Source organism: Myxocyprinus asiaticus, chromosome 31 (genome assembly GCF_019703515.2).
Source record: "Myxocyprinus asiaticus isolate MX2 ecotype Aquarium Trade chromosome 31, UBuf_Myxa_2, whole genome shotgun sequence".
Taxonomy (NCBI): domain Eukaryota; kingdom Metazoa; phylum Chordata; class Actinopteri; order Cypriniformes; family Catostomidae; genus Myxocyprinus; species Myxocyprinus asiaticus.
This window is the reverse complement of record NC_059374.1, coordinates 17,235,012-17,260,965: the sequence shown is the minus strand read 5'-3', so window position 1 is coordinate 17,260,965 and position 25,954 is coordinate 17,235,012. Positions and strand designations below refer to the sequence as shown.

General features: G+C 37.0%; 1 protein-coding gene across 1 annotated transcript in view; it reads left to right on the top strand.

Moving 5' to 3' along the window:
- The window catches only part of LOC127422461 (zinc finger protein neuro-d4-like), a 117,313-nt gene extending 98,228 nt beyond the window's left edge, over positions 1–19,085 (top strand). Inside the window, 4 exon segments of the mRNA XM_051665990.1 lie at positions 11,914–12,033; positions 12,107–12,219; positions 12,354–12,435; positions 14,082–19,085. Coding sequence (XP_051521950.1) covers positions 11,914–12,033; positions 12,107–12,219; positions 12,354–12,435; positions 14,082–14,152 — 386 coding nt within the window. The 3' untranslated portion in view covers positions 14,153–19,085.
- Positions 19,086–25,954: the final 6,869 nt, after the last annotated feature.

Genomic DNA, 25,954 nt, shown 5'->3' with positions numbered 1-25,954 from the left:
TTTATTAGTCACACCTGCCCTGCCTTGTTAACCTGTTGATTTCTCTCCCTATTTTAGCCTCCTCGTGTTTGTTGGTCGGTTCATGTTGGTCCTGTTTTTGATTCTCTCCCTCTGCCTCTTCCTGGATTACCTTTTGCCCCTTCGGGGTAGTTTATGTTTGTTTTTCCTCCTTGTGGGAGTTTGTGTTAGTTTTTGCCTTTGATTTTTGTATTAATAAATTCCTGTATTTTTTAACTCTGCGCTTGTGTCCTGAGCCTCCATTCCCTCTGATCGTGATGACGGCTCATTAAAATGTATATTATTTTAGATGTAAAGCCTAATCATCCTTTTGAGGTGGGAGTACTTTTGGGTGGATGAACAAACTTCTGATTATGTATTACTGATGTATATACACTCACTGAGTAGTTTATTAGGAGCACTATGCTCCTAATAAAGTGCCCGATGTGGTGTTTTGCTGTTCTAGCCCATCTACTGCAGGAGGTCAGCAGTTACAGAAATACTCAAACCAGCCCGTCTGGCACCCACCAACAATCATGCCACGGTCAAAATCACTGAGATCACATTTTTTCCCCATTCTGATGGTTGATGTGAACATTAACTGAAGCTCCTGACCCCTATCTGTGTGATTTTATGCATTTCACTGCTGCCACACGATTGCCTGATTAGATAATCGCATGAATAAGTAGGTGTTCCTAGTAAAGTGCTCAGTGCATGTATATATATACTGTATATACACACACACACACACACACACACACATATTTTTAAAGAATAATTTGTTAAATGTAAGCACAAAGATTCACATTTCTACTTTAAAGCCACTGGAATGCCTTGTCCTATAGATTTCCATTGTTCATTAACATGAGCAAGTTTTTTGTTTATATTTATAAACCGAAGGAAATTATTTTCCAAACATTATTTTCTATGGTAATCGACCACATTTATTGCACTGTGAATTCTGTAAAAGGAGGTCTGCTGTTGAAATTGGTCTTTGCTTACCGTAATTCGAATCACTACCCCCAGTGGCTGAAGCCGGAAGTGTTGTTGAGCGTATGGGCACGTGTGAGGACATTTCTCAGGTGAAATGTCCACATAGTGGCGCCAAAAGCGAGTTGTATTTTTAGTTGTAAATAATGTAATTCAGTCAACAGGAATTAATATTTTATTAACCCTACGCCCAATCCGAAACCCCAACGCTAAACCTAATCTTCAGTGGAGTAAAATTTTTAATTTAGAGTGAAAATGCAACATCCGAATCGTGCTCACCATTGTTTGTGTAAACATGATTACTTCCTGGTTTCCACGGGACCAGAGTCCTTGTCTTGGAGATGTGTAATGTGCTATCAGTTGCACCAAAGGGAAAGGTAAACACATTTTGAATTCATGCAAAAATGTCTGATTGGGCATGGCACTTGTCATTAATAAAGCAGAATTTGGTCGATTTCAGGTGTGAATCGACAGTGTGGCTGTCGCTAGAGCTTTACTTGTATTTAACTTGGAATATTCCTTTAAGCTGTTCAAGCAGAATGGTCTCTATCGGTGACTCACTCACTGCTTGACTTCTGGGTATGGTAACAGGTGCTTATGAGTACTTCCTGTGGTGGTGTTACTTCGGTGAGGCAGGTGATGCTCTCTCTTCCTACCAATTTTTGTCCTAATTAGAGATGTGTGATCTATTCAAAATAGAATCTTGTCACTATAAAATCGTTTGGAAGAGGTGCATAGAGAGCGAGAGAAGTATGTTTCTCAGATAGAGGGTGAGAGAGAGAGAGATGATAAGGGAAGAGGGGTACTTGAGCATTCCTCTTCCTATCTCTGTCTTTCAATTCCCATGGTGCTGCAGACACACTTGAAAGCTGTGAAGTGTGCTGTTCTGCCTGTATTCTCCCAGTAATTGGACAAATGCTGCATTGGGAAAGAGGTAGGGAGGTACTGTAGGAAGGCATATGAAAGAAACTCTTATGTATGTTTCTGGAACTCTCCTTCTAAGTTTTTTCTTTTGGCTTGTCTCTAACTTGTTCTTTCCTCCTGTGTTCTTTTTTTTGTGAGAAATATGGCTCTGTTCCAAAACCTAGTGAGCTGCATTGCTGCCTACTGCTGACATAGGCTTCTGCTTTCTAAGGCCATGTCCACACGTGTCCATTTTCAGTTTCGTCATCGTTTTCCAAAGTGTACAGTTATGGACAGCGTTTTCGAAAGTCTCCTTTTTCGGTGGAGGAAAACGCTGTTTCTTTATCTCAAGCCCTTTTGATATTTAATCGTGCAGGACATGAATTATAGATATCAACAATTACATTTTCACTTAAGGTCAATATAATAATATATAATCCAACATCCTGATGAAATATTACTTATCTACATTTAAATCGTAAATACATACTGTATATATATATATATATATATATATATATATATATATATACTGTATATATTTATGATAAGGAAATCTTCCTTGTCAAATAATCTGCCACAGATGTCCTCCTCAGGGCTGAGCATCAGTGATCAAAAGCCTAGAAGTTCTACCTTCACCACCAAACTTGACATTGTATGTGCTCACTGTTTAAAATATTAAGTTGCTTTGACTTAAATGGCGTAAAAGCTGATATTATTAATTGTTTTAAGTAATCTTAACCTTTTCTACATTAGATAGTTCAATCAACTTTTTTTTAAAAATGATTATATTATATGTGAAATTCTACTAGTAAATATGAAGTTACAAATGATCTGTAACTTCATATTTAAAAGTAGAATTTCACAATAATATGTCACTACTCATTTTCAAAACCGATATCTATTGTTAATTTCTTACTAGTTGAAATTCCAGTTTCACAAATCAGCAATGTACAACTTACTGGTAAAAAGAACTATTTTTTAAATCAATAATTACATTGTTACTATAGTGCAAACGTCCAACCCTGATATCAACAATTGAATTACAACTAGTAAAAATGCTCATTTTTGGTATAGGTAATTTGGTTTTAGTGACAATGTTAATTTCAGATATCTGTAATGTGATTGTAACTACTGTAGTAAGAAAATCTTTTAACCCTTTAAGTTTGGATGGCCGGCCCACATAAAAAAATATAATTGTCAAAATATTAATAACTACAATCTTGACCAACACAGAATAGGGATCGTTTGAAAGATTGGAAGCTCTACTTTCCAGTGCATACAGGCATTATGACCAAAACCGAACAAGTGTTTTGAAAGTCAGACTCATCAAATAGCCATGTGCCATATGTTGCTGAAAAGCTCTCAACAAGTAGAATACAACATGCCTATTTGTTTTACTCCGAGACATAAATCTAGAGAGTAATAGCTAAGTATATGGCTTTGACAATTATGTTGGTATTGCTTATTTGCCGCATTATTGCTTATAACTTTACGGAAAATAAACAGAACATAAAATATCATATACCATTACTTAGAGGAGGCGATTATATTTCAAACGAGCCCATGTTCAAGATAATCAAATGCATAGATCATTTGATAATCCACACAAAGCACAATATTATATATGGCCACCAGGAGATGGTGCCATGCAAATGACACAGACTCGATGCAGACTCAGTGAGTCAAAAGGCATTCATTCTGTGAAATCTCATTACTAAAATCATGTCTCCATGCAATGCATACCTTTAGTCATTGTTGTGTTTGCATGTGTAATAAGTTTGTATGTACAATTATTATGCTGTATGTGTTTGGAGAGGATTTTAGACACACGGAGAAGTTTTTGGACACTACGATAAATTATTTTTGTAATGCTATTACTTTTGATTGCTTTATCATATCAACACATTTTTCTCAGATAGAGTTGATATGATTGGGAACAAAACAAAAGCAGTTTTTCTGTGCCACCTTATTTACACCCAGAGATATATAATGTAAAATCAGAAGAACAAGAAAAAGTACATTTTTGGCTAAAAACTTTTTCCAGCAGTTTCTGAGAGCCTGAGAGTCTCAGAATGTATCATAGTATATATTATTACATTTTTAAAAAAGTTTCCTTTACAATGATACCAAACACTTGACCCTCCTTGTTTTTGTGTGTGTGTGTGTGTGTGTGTGTGTGTGTGTGTGTGTGTGTGTCAAATCAAATCAAAATCAAATCACTTTTATTGTCACACAGCCATAAAAACAAGTGCAATGGTGTGTGAAATTCTTGGGTGCAGTTCCGATCAACATAGCAGTCGTGACAGTGATGAGACATATACCAATTTACAATAACATCAAATTAACACAACACAATTTAAAGTCTAATATACACATAATTACACACAACACAATATACAAATAATAACATACACTATACAGTATACAATACACATAATATAGAATACACATTATTCAATAAAAAATAAAGTATATATAGTAGTATATATAAAATGTACAGTAGGTTGTATTGTACTGTATTGACATTCAGGCTGTCGGTTGATAGTAAGTTGTTTAGAGAGAATATAATATAATAATAATATAATTTATGACAGTCCGGTGTGAGATATAATAGTAGTGTGTGTGTGGGTAGGTTTAAGTGGTTTACAAGGACTTTTTTTTTAGGTTACAAACTGGTAATTATAAGGGTATTATGCTATAAATGTGGTTTATGAGGACATTTCTAGTGTCCCCGTAATTTAAATTGCTTAAAAAACATACTAAACTATGTTATATTGAAAATGTAAAAATGCAGAAAGTTTTTTGTGAGGGTTAGGTGTAGGGGATAGAATCTATAGTTTGTACAGTATAAAAATAATTATGTCTATGGAGAGTCTTCATAATGATAGCTGCACCGTGTGTGTGTGTGTGTGTGTGTGTGTGTGTGTGTGTGTTTGTAAAGTTATAAGCCTTTATTTTTGGGTATGCCAAAACAGGAAATCTTTAAAAACACCTTCAGAGCTTAAAGGGTTAAGATATTTAAAGATATTTAAAAAATGTAGCATATGTAAAATTGGAATTTCAGCTTGCGTTTTAACAGGAGTGAATGACAGATCGTTGTGAAATTTGTACTAGTGAAAAAGCTAAGTATCAGTAATTATGTTTTTTACTAGTTGAAATTGTAATTTTTAAATACAGAATGGGTATTTCCACAATAATTATGTCATTTTTTATAGTATTTTCACTCTCCAGACAGCACACGTACATCTCCAAGATGTCTGTTTTAGACATTTTCATCTGGAAAGCATCGCATTCTAATTAACATCTTGTAAACATTTTAAAAAGATCAGATTTACAAACATTCTAAATCATAAATGTCTCAAAGACATCTGCTGAAAGTCTTATTGACATCAGAGAGGAAACGTATTAAAGATGTATTGCAAATGAGCAAACAACCAAATAACTACAGTACGTCTTCTAGGTGTAAACACAAACACATCAAATAGACATCTGGGTGTTGTACGTGTGCTATCAGGGTAGTAGTGATTCCACTGCTGATATTACGAATGATCATTTTAACTAGTGAACGTATTAGTGTGAACATGGCCTAAGGTAGCATGCTAACCAAGATAGAACCTTTTAAGTGACCGATTTGGAACATACATACCTGTACAAAGAACGCTTCGCTTGGGAGACTCGACTCTCAATTAATGTCAGTAGAATTTTACATTTGCATGTTGCTAAGCTAAATTTGTGATTCTATGCGTGAAAAAATACATACAGTGGCACACACAAATATTGGGTAAAACAATCAATTTTAATCACACTCCATGCTAAAAATACATTTTAAACCATGATAAGCTGGTTTGCTGCACTGAGGTGCATTTCCCATACAACGACGTAACTCACTGCTTAAGTTAGTTAAGTTGGAGAAACTAACTAGCTAGTCACGACTGTTTCCCGAAACCCTAGTAACTATGTCGCACATCCATCGTTTGAACCACGTTGGTTCAACAATGTCAACAATGTTAATGATGTTACGCAGGGGGTGGAGTAATAACTTCTGCAGAGATCGAATGGATATCAAATTATAACAGCTCATCTACATGGACAGAAAGACGTTTATTGTGAAAAACTGCTTAAGACACAAAATAGACATTTACATTTACATGCACTTTGTAAGTGCCGTAATCTTTACTACAGTATACAAGCGGTTTGGTCAGTAAGCAGCTCCATAGCAACGTTGTTTCCCTGCGACACTGCTGTCAATAACGAACATGGCATCTGAGGACTACTTCTGTTATTTTCTGTTCTCCATTTTTTCGCTTTATTTTCACGTCACTCTGTTGCTGGTATGTTTGTTTTCATCACGACCTGTCGCAGCATTGAGTTGCAATAGTGGGGTTTCCTCTTACTTCTCTTTACCGCACTTGAGCACATACATATGCACACTTTTCCAAAACCAATAAGAACGCCACTTTTATTCTTGACACAATGAAAGATATAGAATTAAATATATATGGAGTGAAAGATATAGACTGGGTCTGGCAAATGGGGCTCTGGTGAAGCTCTGTGGTGCTGCATGGCAGCAAACATACGATTTTCAAGTTGCTTTTCAGTGACAGAGAAGTTAAAACCCTTCACAGTCTGAATTTAAATACAAAATATAATCCCATTTGATGACCAAAAATACTCTGTCATTTTTTAACATGTGTTTTGAGTTAGTGCTTTTCTAATACACTGGGATTTCATCCAGTAGTTTAACATGTAGAAATGAGCACATAATAGGTGATACTTGGACTTGGTGCATCACAGTAGCATTGGTATGCCAAATCAAAATGTTAGCAATTAGTGTGTGAATCATGTCATGCAATGTCATTACTTTATTATCAACTACCAGAATAATGTCATTAATAAATGATATACTGTAATTGTGATTAAGAATCCTATGTATGGAATGAAATACAAACCTTTATTGTTTTGCAGTGGTGACCCACCATCACATACACTACAATAGTCTAAACTAAAGCTGGCTATGTAAAGATTTTTCTAAATATAAAAGATAATAGCCATGATAATATAAGCCAAACATGACACAAAACACATCCTTTATTTAAATCCTTAGAAAATTCTCAAGACAGGCCACACTTCTCCTTTGTCCCAAGCCACAGCATGGAAACTATATATAAAAAAAAAAAAAAAACAGCACGAAAGCAGCCTGTTTTAAAATCAAAAACCCATTAACAGATGAATACAATATTTTGATAATCAAATTAAGCTGTGCTCTATTACTGTCACAAATCATTGATGAATCACTCACATTTAGCTAATTAATTTACATGATTATTTGCCACCAAGGTGTTTCTATAAATTCCTCAGGTGTATCAGTAGCAGGTGTATTAATGACTCTCCTAACATATACAGTATCTATGTGTGTTTCAAATGCTCAACAATGGCGGCTTTACAAAGAATCCCACAGCTTGAGCGCAGAAGGCGACACAGAAGTCAGGCAGTGTACATAAATGTCTACATAAGGACAAATTTCTTCCCACTTCACTCTCTATCTGTTGACAACATCATAAGACAATTCCAGATTCCAAGGACCAAGATCCTTGAATTGCTGCAGGTTGTGAAACCACACCTTCAAAGGGCCACAAGAAGAAACTACGCCTTAAGTCCAGCAGTGCAGTTCTTAGCTGCACTGCATCATTATGCTGTGGGAAGTTTTATGTAGATGGTTGGTGATGGCCTGTGGCTCAGCAAGTCTTCGGTCAGCAAGGCTGCGAAAGCAGTAACACCTTTGCTGTTACAGCTTATGAACACCTCGCTGAATTTCCCCAAAACTCCTAAAAAAAAATCCAGTCACAACATTGCAGTCATGGAAATTTTCTGTGGAGAAAGATGAAGATGCAGCTGCTACTGATGATGATGATCCACTGAACCCACATCAAGGCAGAATGCATGGTCTCCGACCTGGCCAAGCTGGAGTTCAGATGGTTTAAGTGGTCGGCCAACTGTCAAGGTACCAAAACCTCTGTAAAACCAGCAAACTAGACCAACCTGACCAGGCTGGGAGACCAGCAAAAACCAGCAAACCTGCTTACTCTCCCTGCATAGACAACTTACTACTGAAGGTTTTGGAGTAGAGCATCTGTCTCCCTTTCTTTTTCACCTTCCATTTTCCTTTTTTGTGTGCATATATGTGTGAGTGTGTGTGTACGAGAAGCCAGGATTGATTGCCTGTGGCTACCATCAGAACAGTACACCTTAAAAACGACTGCAGGCTTTTAATCATTGATAGGCTTTTTCTTGAGCCAGGCGGGATACAGAGCAGCACTGCTCTCACATTCACAGCCATGTTAGAAACTGCTGATTCACTCTCCAGGGTTTTAAGCCTTTTTGTAAACATACATGTTGTGTGTGTTGTGTTTTTTTCTTTGTATGTGTGCATGTGTGACAGAAGGAACTGTATGAGTGCTTGTGCTTAGAGAATGTTTCTGTGTTCATGTATGAGCATGTGTGTGTGTTTAAGCTCCTTAGGGACTAAAGAGCACAGTCTGCTTTTGAGAGAACAGATTTTTTTGCCTTTTGTTTTCTATATGCAAACTGTTGGAAAACGGACTAGATTAGTCCTTACTAGCATTTCTTAATCCATATGTTACTTACTTGTGTTTTTCATTACCTTAGTGTACTTGCCGCAGTTATATTAAGCATCCAATGATGTATTTAATCAAATTAATGGTGTAGTGTTTAATTTCTGTTCCACTAGCATCACCAAAAGGAATTACAATAACGATGTTGGTTGGTTGGTCAGACAAAGAGATATTTCTTCCCCCAAACTCACACCATTGGTTGAGCCAGTGTTGCTATGTTCTGTTGTGATGCTCAAACAAACAGAGCAAAAAGAGCAAAATCAACCTACTTTTCCTTACTTATAGTTGCTTACTCTGAATATTATGCTGGGACAAATTAAAATATATTTTAACATCCAAAAACTATACATGTCTTAAATACAGTTGGTGACATGTGTAAGGGAGGGCTGGGAGAGACATGCATTGTATTCTGCAGCAAAGATAGCACTCCATTAAATATGCAGTTCACCCTTTCTATGCTCTAATTATGCAGTGAAATGAAAAATGCAATTTTTGGAGAAACGAATACATTTTCTGGTGTTTCAATTACATTTTCGGCTCACGTGTCGACTTGCATGCTCTTCAGCACTCATACCCAGGTACTTTGCATTGCAAGCGCAACTCTCTATCAGTTGAGCTGCCGCTAATTTTGATCTCGCTCGAACAAGCTTCTAAATGTAGTTGGTTATGTAAAGGTTACAGATCATGCACTAAAGTAAAAGCATTGTGAGATGAACAGGGCGAAAAGTACGTGTTTATGAACTGATAATCTGACATTTTACTTGTGATTTGTGTGAAAGGGAATAAAAGTAATTGGTATTGTAGCGCTTCTAGTGTTCATTGCAACAGGAAAGTGATGCGATATGTACAATAAGCCACATAAAAATCATTTTGCAAAAATGCAGGTAAAGTAAGGTTTCTATGACACCAGTTTGGCCCCTACACGTCACAAAAACGCGTCTCATCCTGACTAAGTGGACTGTTCATGGCCAGAATAAACTGCAAAGTACATCAGAATTTGTAGTCCAAATAATCGAGTCAACTTGCAGCTGTGTAAAGTAGACAAATATACTGCAGCATGTTTAAGGACCATGGACAGTGTCAGAGCACACTGCCCCTAATGCCTGCTGCTGATATGCGCTGCTGCAGCTACATGCAACATGATCCAGCCTCTGATAGACACAGAGTGGCATGATTGTACCACACAGTCTATGTTTATATGCAGTCTTGAATTAGAAACTACTTCTGTCCAGTTCTGTTCTCCTTTAGAGCCCTTGCTGAGTTATTTTGTCTTCCTCACTCAACCTTAGCATTTGTAATTCATGCCTATTTGTTTTTGCATTGATGCAGGATGCATGGGATGGGGCAGTGACCACTGGTTCATCTGCACTGGATTTTTTAATTCGTCCTCTTTTCTTATACTGATCAGGGGCTTTTTTTCTCTCTCTCTCTCTCTTTCTCTCTAGAGATTAGAGAATAAAACAGAACAGATCCCCACCCACCCCAACTCTCTTTCTTACACACACACACACACACACCTCCCCCACTCTGGAGGATGGAGTGGATTAATGACCTCGCTGGAGAGGGCCAGAGCTCTCCGAAATCACCCGGCAGAGTTACATACCCTGCTCCTGATTATGTGTGTGTGTGTGTGTGTGTGTGTGTGTTGTGTTGTATGGTTGCTTATCTGCTTATTTTGACTATTTACTATGCAGTGGGGTCCTGAGACCATTTCGAAAATGCCTTTATTTTGCATTATTTGGATTTAATACAAAATCTTTTATCACAAATTATATTAAGGAGATAGTTCACCTAAAAATGAAAATTCTCTTATCATTTACTCACCCTCATGCCACCCCATATGTGTATGACTTTCTTTCTTCTGCTGAGCACAGAGATTCTTAGAAGAATATTTCAGAAATTTGAAGCTTTAAAAACCATATAAGGGCAGCATAAAAGTAATCCATACGACTCCTTTGGTTAAATCCATGTCTTCAGAAGTGATATGATAGGTGTGGGTGAGAAACAGATCAATATTTAAGTCTTCACTTTCACATTCTTCTTCTTTTGTTTTTGGTAATTTACATTCTTTGTGCATATCGCCACCTACTGGGCAGGAAGGAGAATTTATAGGAAAAAAGGACTTAAATATTGATCTGTTTCTCACCCACACCTACCATATCACTTCTTAAGACATGGATTAAACCACTGGAGTCTTACAGGTTACTTTTATGCTGCCTTTATTTGCTTTTTGGAGCTTCAAAACCATTCACCACCATTCACTTGCATTATATGGACCTACAGAGCTGAGATATTCTTCTAAAAACCTTTGTTTATGTTCAGCAGAAGAAAGAAAGTCATGCACATCTGGGATGGCATAGTGTTCTTTTTTGAGTGAACTATCTCTTTAAGGATAGGGATTTAAATGCATTTCTCACTATTTGGTATTTTCAGCATTTCTTAGTATTTGGTATGTGTCCATTTTGCTTTAATGACAGCATGCACTCGAGCTGGCATGGACTCCACACAAGTTTGTGCAAAAACAATAGTGATTCATCATCCTGCATATTTGAGAATGATCCAAAGAGCATCTTGTGTGCTTCAATGGAAGCAAGGATGTCTGTCCTTTCGTACCAGGGAGTTAACATGTTCAAGGTCGTAAATTTATCTTCCATTTAATTAGGGACCTAGAAATAGTGCAGAATCCTAACTATTTGTTATTCATTTTACATTATAACGTTTTGATAACAAATTGATCAACAAATTGATAAAAATTCTAAAACTTACTGTTTATTTCCAGATATAAATCAGATTTTGAATCCTAAATTTTCAATGTGATCTCAGACTTCTGAACCCCACTGTACATTCACACAAACCATCGTTCTGTGCACTCAAATTCCTCTTCTCTTAATCTCACATTTCTGTTATTTAATTCATCCCTCTGACAGACAGATTAATTCAGCCGTGAATACAGACTGATCTGAGAGCTGTGTTGTAACTGGGCAATCTGGAGACATCCTTGTCTTACTTGTTAATTATATACACCAGTCTCCTGCTGCGTATTTGTCTCTCATCGCCCAGCAGTTCTCCTCTCTTCCTGTGACAATATTTAACAGACCTCCAGTTCTCCAAGTGGAGAGCACATGTCCCCCCCTTCACTCCATGCTGCATTCTCCACCTGCATGCTTCAGCAGGCTCATTTTCCACTGTGAAAGGAAACATATGGACAGAAAACCCACTACACAATCCTGCAGGGATCCTATAAGCAGCTCTACTTAGTGGTGTTTGCCAAGGCAAGCATCACTATTACTATTGCTCATACTTATGGTTAGGGTTTTGAACAAACTCCTAGGTACTAAACTCATATATTCCTTTTTTTTAAGCTTTGCATTTCTTTGTCTCATTGCAGCCAAAAAAGCAGCTGATGGGTCCGTCATCCCCAACGGCTACTGTGACTTCTGTCTAGGAGGCTCTAAGAAAACCGGTTGTCCGGAAGATCTCATTTCCTGTGCGGACTGCGGCCGATCAGGTGCGACCAAACCCTTTCTTAGCTCTGCTCAGCTTTGGAATGGGTTTTATTAATTTTCTTTTTGTTCTTGCAGGGCATCCGTCGTGCCTGCAGTTCACCGTCAACATGACGGCAGCAGTGCGGACCTACCGCTGGCAGTGCATCGAGTGCAAATCGTGCAGTTTGTGTGGTACATCAGAGAATGATGTAAGTATCCCCTACAAAAAAACTTTCCTTTCCAATGCATTCCTTTATTGTGTTTCCGAGTTATGTAATCCATACCCCAGATCTGGCATTTGGGGAAATATGCATACAAGGATCAGCTTGCATTATCTTTGCAGGATCAGCTTTTATTTTGTGACGATTGTGACAGAGGATATCATATGTATTGTCTAAGTCCCCCCATGGCGGAGCCTCCGGAGGGTATGTGCTATTTGTTTTACCTTTAGGTGTTGATTTTAATGTACTTACTTGCCCAGGGATTGATTTTTATTAAAGCTAACAGATTTCAACTTTTTTATTTGTGTTATACGGTCACACACATTAAAACTGACTTAGAAACTTTTTACCAGGCCTTCATCATTTATTTTTTGGTACTTTACAAATGCCTTTTATGTATGATTTTATTGTTTTAGCCTTGTCCCACACCCAGACTTTCAATATTAAACTATGAAAATCCACTATAAAAATACACATGATTACGTTTAAAACTATGATAGTCTAAACAAAGAGTAAAATAAGCATAAACCATTTTAATATTTATTGTCTGAAAATGCATGTACATTAATGTTCAAATAAAAATGCACAGTTGTGGCATCATTTCCTTCACACCAAACAAGATTATTCAAAAGTTAGTTTTACTTGTTAACCAAGTTGACAAAAGTGCCAGTGAAGAGCATGCTTGAAATGAAATATAAGACAATTGAAGAAAACCAAGAAACATAAATATCAGGTAAATATCAGAGCAGAATATTTCCAGTCAAGCTGTAATTTTGCCAAATAATGCGAAAAGCATGAAAATATTATTTAATTGGGTATATCTAGAATACATAAAATGTTAGTTATGAAATTAGCCTTAGCAAGACAAAGGAGTCTGTCATTTTTATTCAAACGCCTTAAAGGGATAATTCACCCAAAAATTACTCACCATCATGCCATCCCAGATGTGTATGACTTTCTTTCTTCTGCTGAACACAAACAAAGATTTTTAGAAAAATATTTAAGCTCTGTAGGTCCATACAATACAAGTGAATGTTTGCCAGAACTTTGAAGATCCAAAAAGCATGTAAAGAAAGCATGAAAGTAATCCATACGACTCCAGTGGTTAAATACATATTTTCAGAATTGATATGATAGGTGTGGGTGAGAAATAGATCAATATTTATTTAAAAAATTTATTTTGAAACAATACGGAATTCTATTAAACAATACAGAATTTGAGATGTGCTCGAAATAACACTGTGGTCGGAATTTTCATGACTTTCAGAAAAAAATGACAAAAATCTCCTCCAATGTATGAATAGTAAATACACTGTTGGACATTGTTAGTAGACAAATTAAACTAAAGTGAGTGTGAACATTTTTTAATGAGACTTTACTTTCTATATGTCCACAGTGCTTAAAGTGCCCAAAGTTGAAGAAACACCATTTATACTATTTTATACTATTTATTTTGGGTACAAGAACTGCTACTTAAAGGTGAAGTGTATTATTTCTGTGACACAAGCATCAACAAAAGAATTGCAGAAAATAATGACTGTTTTCAAACAGCTTTCCTGAACACTCCCCCATCTTGTACTGTATTGGTCGCCAAACAGACCCCTCCCCCCAAACTCACATCATTGGTTGAGTCAATGTTGTTCTGTCAGGCTGGTCAGGATGCTCCAAAAAAAGAGCAATATTTTGATAGCGCCATAGTTTTTATAATTTTCAGGTAAATTACAATTTACGAATGGCTTTCATTCTCAAAAAATAAGACACTTCATCTTTAAATTGTGTTTTTGACTTTGGCCAAATATAGATTGTACGCCTCTTTCTGCTTTATAACATTTGAGGCTTTTTCTTTGCAGGAAGCTGGAGTTGCCATCTGTGTCTGCGCCAGCTAAAGGAAAAAGCGTCCGCCTACATCACACTAACCTAATCTCTGTGCCCTACTTCACCCTACCAGTCTCATCCTTCTCTATCCCATCATCACGGATCCAAAGAGACTCCCCAACATCAACCAGAAAAGAACATTTTTTTTCATCTGCCCACTGCCAGGTGTGGTTCAACCTGGAACCCCTTGTCAGTCCCTCCAAAGAGCTCTTTCCTGTATGGACCTGAGGGTATTTCTTCTTGCCTAACAATTTCAACTGTGGTTAGACAAGTTGTGCCAAATGGTTTGTTGCTGAGGAGACATTTTGCACGGGGGCACTTCAGTGGGAGGAGTCTCTATGACATCATTATACTGTATGACGCACCAACTGCAAGTGAGATGATTGCCACATGATCTCACCACAGTTTTTGATTTGTTTAGCTATGATGAGAAAAAGTGGTATCAACGTGCCATTGATTTTTTGTGATATTCTTCGGGAGCAGACACCAGCATGTAATGTGATCATGTTTAGTCACTGAATTTGCCCTTATTCTTGCTATTAGACTAATGTTGAAAGGATGAATTCTTCAATGGTTAATAACCCTTAAGGGTATAACTTTTAGTTACCCTTACAAAAATAAAGTGTTGCGACAAACTTTACATCAAATTAACTACAGTTTTGCAACCTGGTGTCATTGAATCACGTTATTATACCTACATTTTTTTTAAATTATTTTTACGTGCCTTGTAAATCTCCTGGCACTTTCCTGGTGAAATGAACACTAGAGGGGCTAAAACAACAATGACTTGTATTTCTATTAACACAAATCATGAGAAAAATATCAGATTATCTGTTCATAAACAGTTACTTATTGCTCTGTTCCTCACACATTGTTATCTTATGACATCAAAACACTTTTACTATAGGGCATGACTTGTAAGTTTTACATTTGTATTACATAACCAACTACATTTACAAGCTTGTTCAAATGTGATCAAATTGCGCTGTAGCTCAACTATGGTTGCACTGAGACCAATCAATCAGTGGCCGTTTTCAAACCGAGATGGGGCGTTTTTCAACCACGTTACATGATTTGCCTGCTTCATTGGATAGTTGAGAAATACCCATCCTAGTTTGGAAACGCCCAATGATTACTACACTGAGATTCCATACTTTCATTGGATAGTTGAGAAATGCCCATCCTAGTTTGGAAATGCCCAATGATTACTACACTGAGATTCCCTACTTTCATTGGATAGTTGAGAAATGCCCATCCTAGTTTGGAAATGCTCAATGATTACTACATTGAGATTCCCTACTTTCACTGGATAGTTGAGAAACGCACATCCTAGTTTGGAAACGCCCAGTGATTACTACACTGAGATTCCCTACTTTCACTGGATAGTTGAGGAACTCCCATCCTAATTTGGAAACACCCAATGATTACTACACTGAGATTCCATACTTTCATTGGATAGTTGAGAAATACCCATCCTAGTTTGGAAATGCCCAATGATTACTACACTGAGATTCCCTACTTTCATTGGATAGTTGAGAAATGCCCATCCTAGTTTGGAAATGCTCAATAATTACTACATTGAGATTCCCTACTTCCACTGGATAGTTGAGAAACGCACATCCTAGTTTGGAAACGCCCAATGATTACTACATTGAGATTCCCTACTTTCACTGGATAGTTGAGAAACTCCCATCCTAATTTGGAAACACCCAATGATTACTACACTGAGATTTCATACTTTCATTGGAGAGTTGAGAAACGCCCATCCTAGTTTGGAAACGCCCAATGATTACTACACTGAAAATGCCTACTTTCATTGGATAGTTGAGAAACGCCCATCCTAGTTTGGAAATGTCCAATGATTACTACATTGAGATTCTGTACTTTCATTGGATAGTTGAAAAACGCCCATCCCGATTTGAAAACAGCCACAGATTGGGAAATGCCCATTATTGTTCTGCAGAGACCTATACTTCATTGCACTTGCGATGCAAAGGACGGGGGGTACGAATCCAGAAGAGCATGCAAGTCGACAAGTGAGCCAAAAGTGCCATAGAAACACCACAAAATAACGTGATTACTTCAGCAATTGCATTTTTCATGTCACACTGGCTTTTTCTGACACTATCAGTTAGGTTTAGAGTAGATTTTGTTGATGTAAAACTCTATAGAGCAATACTCTTAAAACCATCATCTTTTTGGGAGAAAATTTTACTCCCTTTTAGCGCCACACAGTGGACATTTTACCTCGGAACTGCAGCGATACATGCAAGGAACCACGTAAAATCATTTTGCATAAATGTCGCCAAAGATACATAATTTTCATGATATCAGACTGACAATTTTACAGGTTGATCTAAATTGAAAGACAATGACTTTTGACTAAGGGAAGTCTTATTGCTGCAACATATTGCTGTTTTCATGCATAGATATTCCTTTATTAAGAAGGTTTGAAGTGCATGCCATGCCTATCATCCAGAGTCAAACTTGCTCCTAAAAATAATTGAAAAGAAAGAAAAGTAGATTTAAAAAATCTGCTGGTTTCTTCTGTAATTCCAACACACTCTCCACAACCTCTTCCTATTTATTCAGAAAAGCCAACATAAAATTCCCTCTCAGTCAGGGTGCGTTTGTAAGAGTGTATATTTATTGGGCAATGTCTGTCCTTGTTTTAAAAACAGGGCGTTAAATGTTCAATTACTCTCTTTTTTTATGATGACTTGCTTGCATGTTGTAATAGTATCGTTTTTAAAGAAATAATTTAAGGACAAAAAATCGAAGAAAGCACACTTAATCTGCAATAACATTTTGTGTCTGTGACCCTCTCTGGGGAAGTTGCGTCTGTATGTACTGTATGTGCGCTTTAAAGCTCTTGTGGATCTTTGAAACAACAGACTGTAGTAGATGGAGTGTTACAAGGGGGAGGAGTTCGTGAAATTTTTCTGATGTTTCTGATGATGCCACTGTAATTCTCAAGTTTTGATTTCCTGGACAAACTGAAGACCAGCTTGGAGACTGCTTTTCCTGGTCTCTTTGGAGGGGCATTTTTCCTTTTTTGTGACAAGAAAATTGTGCGCCTCTTTTGTAGAATGAGCTATCTGTAAGTCTGCTTTGTGTTCAGAGACTTGCTACTGCAGCCTGCTTAAAAGAAGAAAAAATGTCAAACTAAATCCAGAGAAGTGTTTTGGGGATGGCAGCATGTGTCTGTGAGAGATTGTGCTGAGGTGACTGTTTTGAACTCAAAGTTCCCTCTTATCCATGGCCTAACGGAAAAGACTGCCTGCCATTTTCTCTACTCCGAGTCCTTGAGCTTTAAGTTGCGAGACATTTGCTGTAAATAGATAATTGCGTTGTCTTTTCAGAATCAGTCCATGTTATAGACTCAAGTGAAATGTTCCGTGTGCATTAATGCATCAAAATGTGAAAACAGCCTTTTCTACGCAGTTAAGTGAAATATTAATCCATGTTATTGGGTTATTTCTATTTTTGTATAATTTTGAAATTTATGGTTTTAACAAGCACTACACCATTGTTAACTATGATGCCAGATATGTAAATTAGGCAATATTTTAAATTCTTTTTAAAAGAATTGTAGAAGTGTTTCGTCTTCAGTAGAAATAGTCTTGATTTCACATTTTGATTTATTGGTTTTACTGTTAAGCCAACTAGAGTTGTTTTCACAGATCTCTTTGTTGTACTCACAACTATTTTGCACAGTTTGTGTGATTGTTTGGATGAGGGCACTCTTAGAGCATTTTGATAATGAAATTTAAGCAATTACATCAGAGATGAAATTGTAGACACTTTTTGCATGTGCTGATGTCGACACACAATAATTATACATGGAATGTGTTGATTCTGTTCCTCTCAGCTAAACCACAAACAGAGAAAGTTAAAGTGTGTATTTTTTATGTTAAAATACTTCCTCCTATTCCCATTTATTGTGCAGAAAGAACTACAAGTAAGCCATTTGTACGTTGACTTTCCAAAGCCAAAGCACTGTGGCTCTGGCCAACCTGGTCTCATAAAATCGTTACTAGACCTTTTTTGCATAATGTTTTTTTACGTGGCTTGTTATACAGTACGAACTGTATCGTGCTACTTTCCTGGTGAAATGAACACTAGAGGCGCTACAACAATAATGACTTTTATTCCCTTTCACAAGAACAATGGAAGAATATAATTTCACAGCCCTTTTTAAGAGGGGATATGTCTGCCTTGGTGAGATTTTTGGTTAGAAACTAACCTTCATGTTCTGTAGTATTTTCTAGAACTTCAAACGATTGTCATGCTGTTTTCCATGTCCCCCCCCAGTTTGTGAGATGGACTGAAATTGGTGTGTATGAAAGTTAAGTGTTATAGTCCACTGGCCTTTATTGACAAGTGGTAGAGTCATAAACGATGTGATTGTATTCTTAGTAATGTGAGAATATGGATGACGTTATGGGTGAAGAGGAAGCATGGGTACACAAACATGTAGTGCAGTGTCAGAAATTTCACATTCATGGAATTTTGAAATGGTTATCATCTGTATTTCCATTTCAGGTAGGACCACTTTAGAGTCCCTCGTCCAGCCTCAGCTGAGATCTGTGCTCTCTTTGTCCTTCTATCGGTCTCTCTCTTTGTCTCACTGATTTCGCAGGGTCTTCTCTACCTTTATATTGTTGTGCTGTGATTTGTGCTTGCAGTTTTTTCCTTTTTTATTTTCCCCACTAACACACAAAAAGATACTCTAGTGTGAGAGGATGCGTGATTGTTTTCCTTTCTTGTAACTGTCCATTGAAAAATAAAACCGATTTATGGAGAAAAGAAGAGTGTTCTGACTCAGGACTGAGTTGTACAGTTGTTTTCTTTGAACTTGAAATGGGTGCTTTTACATGGAACTGAGCGGCCGTGAGGGCTGCTGCTCAGTGATCCATTTTAAAGAATGTCCTTTGTTTTATTTCTGTCCATTTTGACAAGCAGGAAATAAAAAATTACCATTATCAGATTTTGTCTTCTGTGATGTTTTCTGTAAAGAATCCCTAAAATACCTTGGTGAATCTCACAAAAAGGATGTGATATAAGGAATATGGGACATATTTCACCCCTAAATGAAAATAAAAAAATATATTTAACATAAAGAAAATGATTTTTAGAACCATTAAGAATGTTTGAATTTTTGCATTATGACATTGAAGCATATAATCACAAAATAATCAGTGTTGAGTAAGTTACATAAAAATAGTAATCTACTACAAATTACCATTGTTTTTTTCTTCTAAAATTGTAATTATATTACTTTGATAATTACTTAATTGAAAAAGTAATCACATTACTAATTACTTTAAAGTTACTTTCTAAAGCACTATTCCGCTCAACAAATTCAAAATAATGTCTATATTCCTTCCTTGTTTATTGTTACATACAAGTCATACACTCAGCATCTCATACAGTATTTCTCCTTCACAATAATTTGTTACAGGACCATAATTCATGGATTCTACATAAAAAATACAGGTGCATCTCAATAAATTAGAATGTCGTGGAAAAGTTCATTTATTTCAGTAATTCAACTCAAATTGTGAAACTCGTGTATTAAATAAATTCAATGCACACAGACTGAAGTAGTTTAAGTCTTTGGTTCTTTTAATTGTGATGATTTTGCTCACATTTAACAAAAACCCACCAATTCACTATCTCAAAAAATTAGAATACATCACAAGACCAATAAAAAAAAACATTTTTAGTGAATTGTTGGCCTTCTGGAAAGTATGTTCATTTACTGTATATGTACTCAATACTTGGTAGGGGCTCCTTTTGCTTTAATTACTGCCTCAATTCGGCGTGGCATGGAGGTGATCAGTTTGTGGCACTGCTGAGGTGGTATGGAAGCCCAGGTTTCTTTGACAGTGGCCTTCAGCTCATCTGCATTTTTTGGTCTCTTGTTTCTCATTTTCCTCTTGACAATACCCCATAGATTCTCTATGGGGTTCAAGTCTGGTGAGTTTGCTGGCCAGTCAAGCACACCAACACCATGGTCATTTAACCAACTTTTGGTGCTTTTGGCAGTGTGGGCAGGTGCCAAATCCTGCTGGAAAATGAAATCAGCATCTATAAAAAGCTGGTCAGCAGACGGAAGCATGAAGTGCTCCAAAATTTCTTGGTAAACGGGTGCAGTGACTTTGGTTTTCAAAAAACACAATGGACCAACACCAGCAGATGACATTGCACCCCAAATCATCACAGACTGTGGAAACTTAACACTGGACTTCAAGCAACTTGGGCTATGAGCTTCTCCACCCTTCCTCCAGACTCTAGGACCTTGGTTTCCAAATGAAATACAAACCTTGCTCTCATCTGAAAAGAGGACTTTGGAACACTGGGCAACAGTCCAGTTCTTCTTCTCCTTAGCCCAGGTAAGAGGCCTCTGATGTTGTCTGTGGTTCAGGAGTGGCTTAACAAGATTAATACGACAACTGTAGCCAAATTCCTTGACATGTCTGTGTGTGGTTGATGCCTTAACCCCAGCCTCAGTCCATTCCTTGTGAAGTTCACCCAAATTCTTGAATCGATTTTGCTTGACAATCCTCATAAGGCTGCGGTTCTTTCGGTTGGTTGTGCATCTTTTTCTTCCACACTTTTTCCTTCCACTCAACTTTCTGTTAACATGCTTGGATACAGCACTCTGTGAACAGCCAGCTTCTTTGGCAATGAATGTTTGTGGCTTACCCTCCTTGTGAAGGGTGTCAATGATTGTCTTCTGGACAACTGTCAGATCAGCAGTCTTCCCCATGATTGTGTAACCTAGTGAACCAAACTGAGAGACAATTTTGAAGGCTCAGGAAACCTCTGCAGGTGTTTTGAGTTGATTAGCTGATTGGCATGTCACCATATTCTAATTTTTTGAGATAGTGAATTGGTGGGTTTTTGTTAAATGTGAGCAAAATTATCACAATTAAAAGAACCAAAGACTTAAACTACTTCAGTCTGTGTGCATTGAATTTATTTAATACACGAGTTTCACAATTTGAGTTGAATTACTGAAATAAATGAACTTTTCCACGACATTCTAATTTATTGAGATGCACCTGTATATTAGAAATAAGCATAACCTTATAATGTACTTAAGTAATTAAATTAACTGAAAGTCAGTAACTGTAATCTGATTACAAGAATTTAAAATGTTTCACCAAAAAGTAATTAGATTACAGTAACTAATTACTTTGTAATTGGATTACACCCGACACTGAAAATAACATATATGCATATAAAATATAAGTAAATAAGTTGATTTGTGACATGAGTTGATTTGTAAAGTACAATTCTAAGTACACATCATGGTGGTATGTCTTGAACTACATTTTATTTACGCTGATTTTAATAAAATAAAAAATGTATCCATAATTTTTTTTTCACATTACAGTAATGAGAAATAGATTTGTTAATTACAGTAATTAGAATTTTCAGGGGAAATGTTCATGAAATAGTCATGAAAATGTCACAATGCCAAAATATTATATATATATATATATATATATATATATATATATATATATATATATATATATATATATATATATATATAATTCAAAACATATATACTGTATACACCAATGAGCCAAAACATTATGACCACTCACAGTTGAAGCGAATAATGTTGATCATCTAACAAGGCGACATTTCAAGGTCTGGGTAGATTAGATGATAAGCGAACAATCAGTTCTCATAGTCAGCGTGTTGAATGCAGGAGAAATGGGCAGGAGTAAAGACCTGAGCGACTTTCACATGGGCCAAATTGTTATGGCCAGATGACTGGGTCAGAGCATCTCTAAAAATGGCAAGGCTTGTGGGGTGCTTGGACAACAGTGGTGAGTACCTACCGACAGTGGTCCGAGGAGGGACAAACAACAAACCAACGACAGGGTGTTGGTCACCCAAGGCTCATCCCGTCTGATCCGAACAGGCAGAAGGTCTACTGTGGCACAAGTCACAGAAAATTTGAATAATGGTTACGGTAGGAATGTGTCACAACACACAGTGCATCGCTCCCTGCTGAGTATGGGGCTGCATAGCTGCAGACCGGTCAGAGTGCCCATGATGGCCCCTGTCCACCGTCGTAAGCGCCTACAATGGGCACACGAGCATTGGAACTGGACCTTGGAGCAGTGGAAGAAGGTCGCCTGGTCCAATTTTCTTTTCTGCACATGGATGGCTGTGTACGTGTGCACTGTTTACTTAGGGAAGTGATGGCACCGGGATGCACTGTGGGAAGACGACAAGCCAGTGGAGGGAGTGTGATACTCTGGGCAATGTTCTGCTGGGAAACACTGGGTCCGGCCATTCATGTGGATGTCAATTTGACACTTGCATCCTTCCTAAACATCGTTGCAGACCAGGTACACTCCATCATGGCAACGGTATTCCCTTATGGCAGTGGCCTCTTTCAGCTGGATAATGCGCACTGCCACACTGCACACATTGTTCGGGAATGGCTTGAGGATCATGATGAAGAGTTCAAAGTGTTGCCCTGGCCTCCAAATTCCCCAGATCTCAATTCGATTGTGTATCTGTGGTATGTGCTGGACCAACAAGTCAGACCCATGGCGGCTCCACCTCGCAATTTACAGGACTTGAAGGATCTGCTGCTACTGTCTTGGTGCCGGATACAACAGGACAACTTCAGGGGTCTTGTAGAGTCCATGCCTTGGCGGGTCGGTGCTGTTTTGGTGGCATGTGGAGGACCAAAAGCATATTAGGCAGGTGGTCATAATGTTTTGGCTCATCAGTGTATATATGATCCACACATTTCTGAGATTTACCCACCCTAGCTACACTCAAGCAGTATACAGTGTTTCACTGTTTTTCAGTTTAGTTATGATAATGTAAGATACATTTTTTGGTCTCTGTTTAAATGTTGACTAATGAATTGGTCAACGGATGTTTTCTGCTTAGATGCTAGGATGCTAGGATGCACAGATTTACTGGATCTCTGTTTCAAAACAATGCTGTACTGTTTGTAAGAAAAAATAAGGCACTACATTCTCTCCTACAGCTAGAGCATTACTTCTTGATAAATGACATGCAATCTAGAATACACGTTGTACTGAAAAGCTGTGTTTTAAATTGGAAGTGTGAATTGTAAGAAATATATTTGCACCTTCTGCCTACCTGTTGTGAAGTAATGCAATTAAGTAACCAGTAAACATTCTATTTATGCTGCGCTATTTTTTTCTAGTTCTAACAAACCTTTTTCTAGTTTTCCTAGTTTGTTTATTTATTTATTTTATCCCTGCATAGTCTTAATACATAGATATTATTCAAATATCAACATTGTTTATAATAAAATATGTTCATAAATACTTACATTTCAGTTTGTGTGTGCATGAATGCTCATTTTCCTTTTGTTAAAGAGATATGTCACCCTCATGTCGTTCCAAATCTTACGACTTTCTTTGTTCTGAATGCTGAATGTTAAACTCAGCCACCCTTCACTTTCAATGTATGGTAAAAAGATGCAATGAAAGTGAATGGTGACTGAGGCTAACATTCCGCCTCCTTTTGTGTTGTATGGAAGAAAGAAAGTCATATCGGTTTGGAACAACATGAGGGTGAATATATAATAACATAATTTTAATTTGTAGGTGAACAGTTCCTTTAACACAAACTGAAACATGAATTTCAAAATATTTGAGTAAACCAACCACAATAATTCAGCCCTTTCAATACCAGCTTTGCATTTAACAAAGCACTAAAATCAAACCCCTTTTGCAAGCAATAAAATCACAATATTGGCCATAACATTGAATTATTAATGAAAATATATGTGTTTTGCACATTCATTTCTTGTATCAAATTATTATTTGTGTCTCAGAGTGATTTCGCGCATATGTGTTTGAGTTTGTGTGTGTGTTTTGGAAGGTGGAATGTAGGAGGGGGGTGATTGGTGACTCCAAGCCAATTACCACATCCACCAGACAGCCTCAGACTGCCTGAGCCTTCTTTCCAATAAGAACACGGCTGCAAAGAGCTGAGGCCTGAGGTGGTTGCCATGGCAACTCATGGGCTGCTTGCATGGCGGATGATGCTGGGGTGATGGATTACAGTAATGGGATGGGGTGTGCAGGGAGGGGGTAGTGGAGAGAACTCATGCATAAATATTGGAAATGTATGAATAAATCTGAAATGCATAGACTTAAAGAACACAGAGGGGGAGAGTGGCGAGAGGATCTTCGAATTTGGCCTGTTCCTCACTTTTGCACTGCCACAGTGAAGATGTTAACGAGGATAATGAACTGTGAAAATCACAGTTGTGTAGCTTTCAGAGAGCACAGAGTTCCATATGAAACTCTATGAACCAACTTGTGTGATGTAGGGACTGTTTTTTCACTGTTCAAATAAGCTCAGAACATCTATGTGAACAATCCTTAGTGTTTTACTGAAGCATATTTTAAACTTAAATGTTTATATGGGAATTACAGATTTGCACATAGATTAACTGCAAGTAAAGAACTGAGCCTATTTCATCATTGCACTCAGATAGCCATCTTTTTTTCTTTTTCTCTGCTAAAAAAAGAAAAAAGAAAAATTATTTCGACATGTTATATGATTAGGATAAGAACCTAAAAATGGCTACATTTTTCAACATAGCAGACAGATGTCCCATGTCAGACCTGTTTTTAGTTTCATTTCACCACTAGTTTATGATGAGAACAATAGGTCAAAACCATATAAATACCATGGTTCTTCAAATATTTCTAGCTTTTTATATATTTTAAGTAAATTTGAGAAAAAAACTGAGCATTCCTGTTGCATATCAAAGGTGTAATGCCAAATGTCACTATTCTGCCATCTAGTGTAAGCTATGTGTTGTCAGTCTGACAAAAGATAATGAAGGCACAACATGCATACCAAGAACTTCCAAGCACCTGATTTGTTCCCTTACTGTAGATTAAGAGATCAAATCTTGCTTTTGCGAGTATTAATTAAATTTCACATGCTTTAATGATCATCTCAGTCTTGTACTCTCATGCTGACATTACAAGAACTTAAAGGGAAAGTTCACCCAAAAATTAAAATTGTCTCATCATTTACTTACTTTCAAGCCGTCCTAGATGTGTATGACTTTCTTTCTTTTGCTGAATACAAACAAATATTTTTAGAAGAATATCTCTGCTCTGTAGGTCCATACAATGCAAGTGAATGGTGGCCAGAACTTTGCAGCTCCAAAAATCATTAAAGGCAGCATAAAAGCATTCCACATGACTTCAGTGGTTTAATCCATGTCTTCAGAAGTGATATGATAGGTGTGGGTGAGAAACAGATCAATAATTTTTTTTTTTTTACTATAAATCTCCACTTCAGAATGTGAAAGTGAAAGTGGAGATTCATAGTAAAAAATGACTTAAATATTGATCTGTTTCTCACCCACACCTATCATATCACTTCTGAAGACATAGATCTAACCACTGGATTACTTTTATGCTGCCATTATCTGTATCTGTATCAAATTGTCTGTTCTGTATGTGCATCTGTATTTGGATGTGGGCCATATAGCAATATATTCCATATAGCAAATATGCCTTGTATAATTCATAAAATTATTTTTTTATTTACTATTATTGTTATTTTTGCTTTTTTTTTTTGTTTTTTTGTTTTTTTTGTTTTTTTGTTGCATGTAGTACAGCATGTCGTTCACTCTGAAGTGCACATAGACCATGTATTTAGGCTATTAAATTAATTTAACCACAGCCTTTTGCAGTTTAATAATCACATATGTATGACTACATCATGATATTGATGTTATTTTGATTAATTGTGCAGCCCTCAAGGATAGTGAAAGTAGTCTAATAATGCGCTCTTTAGGAAA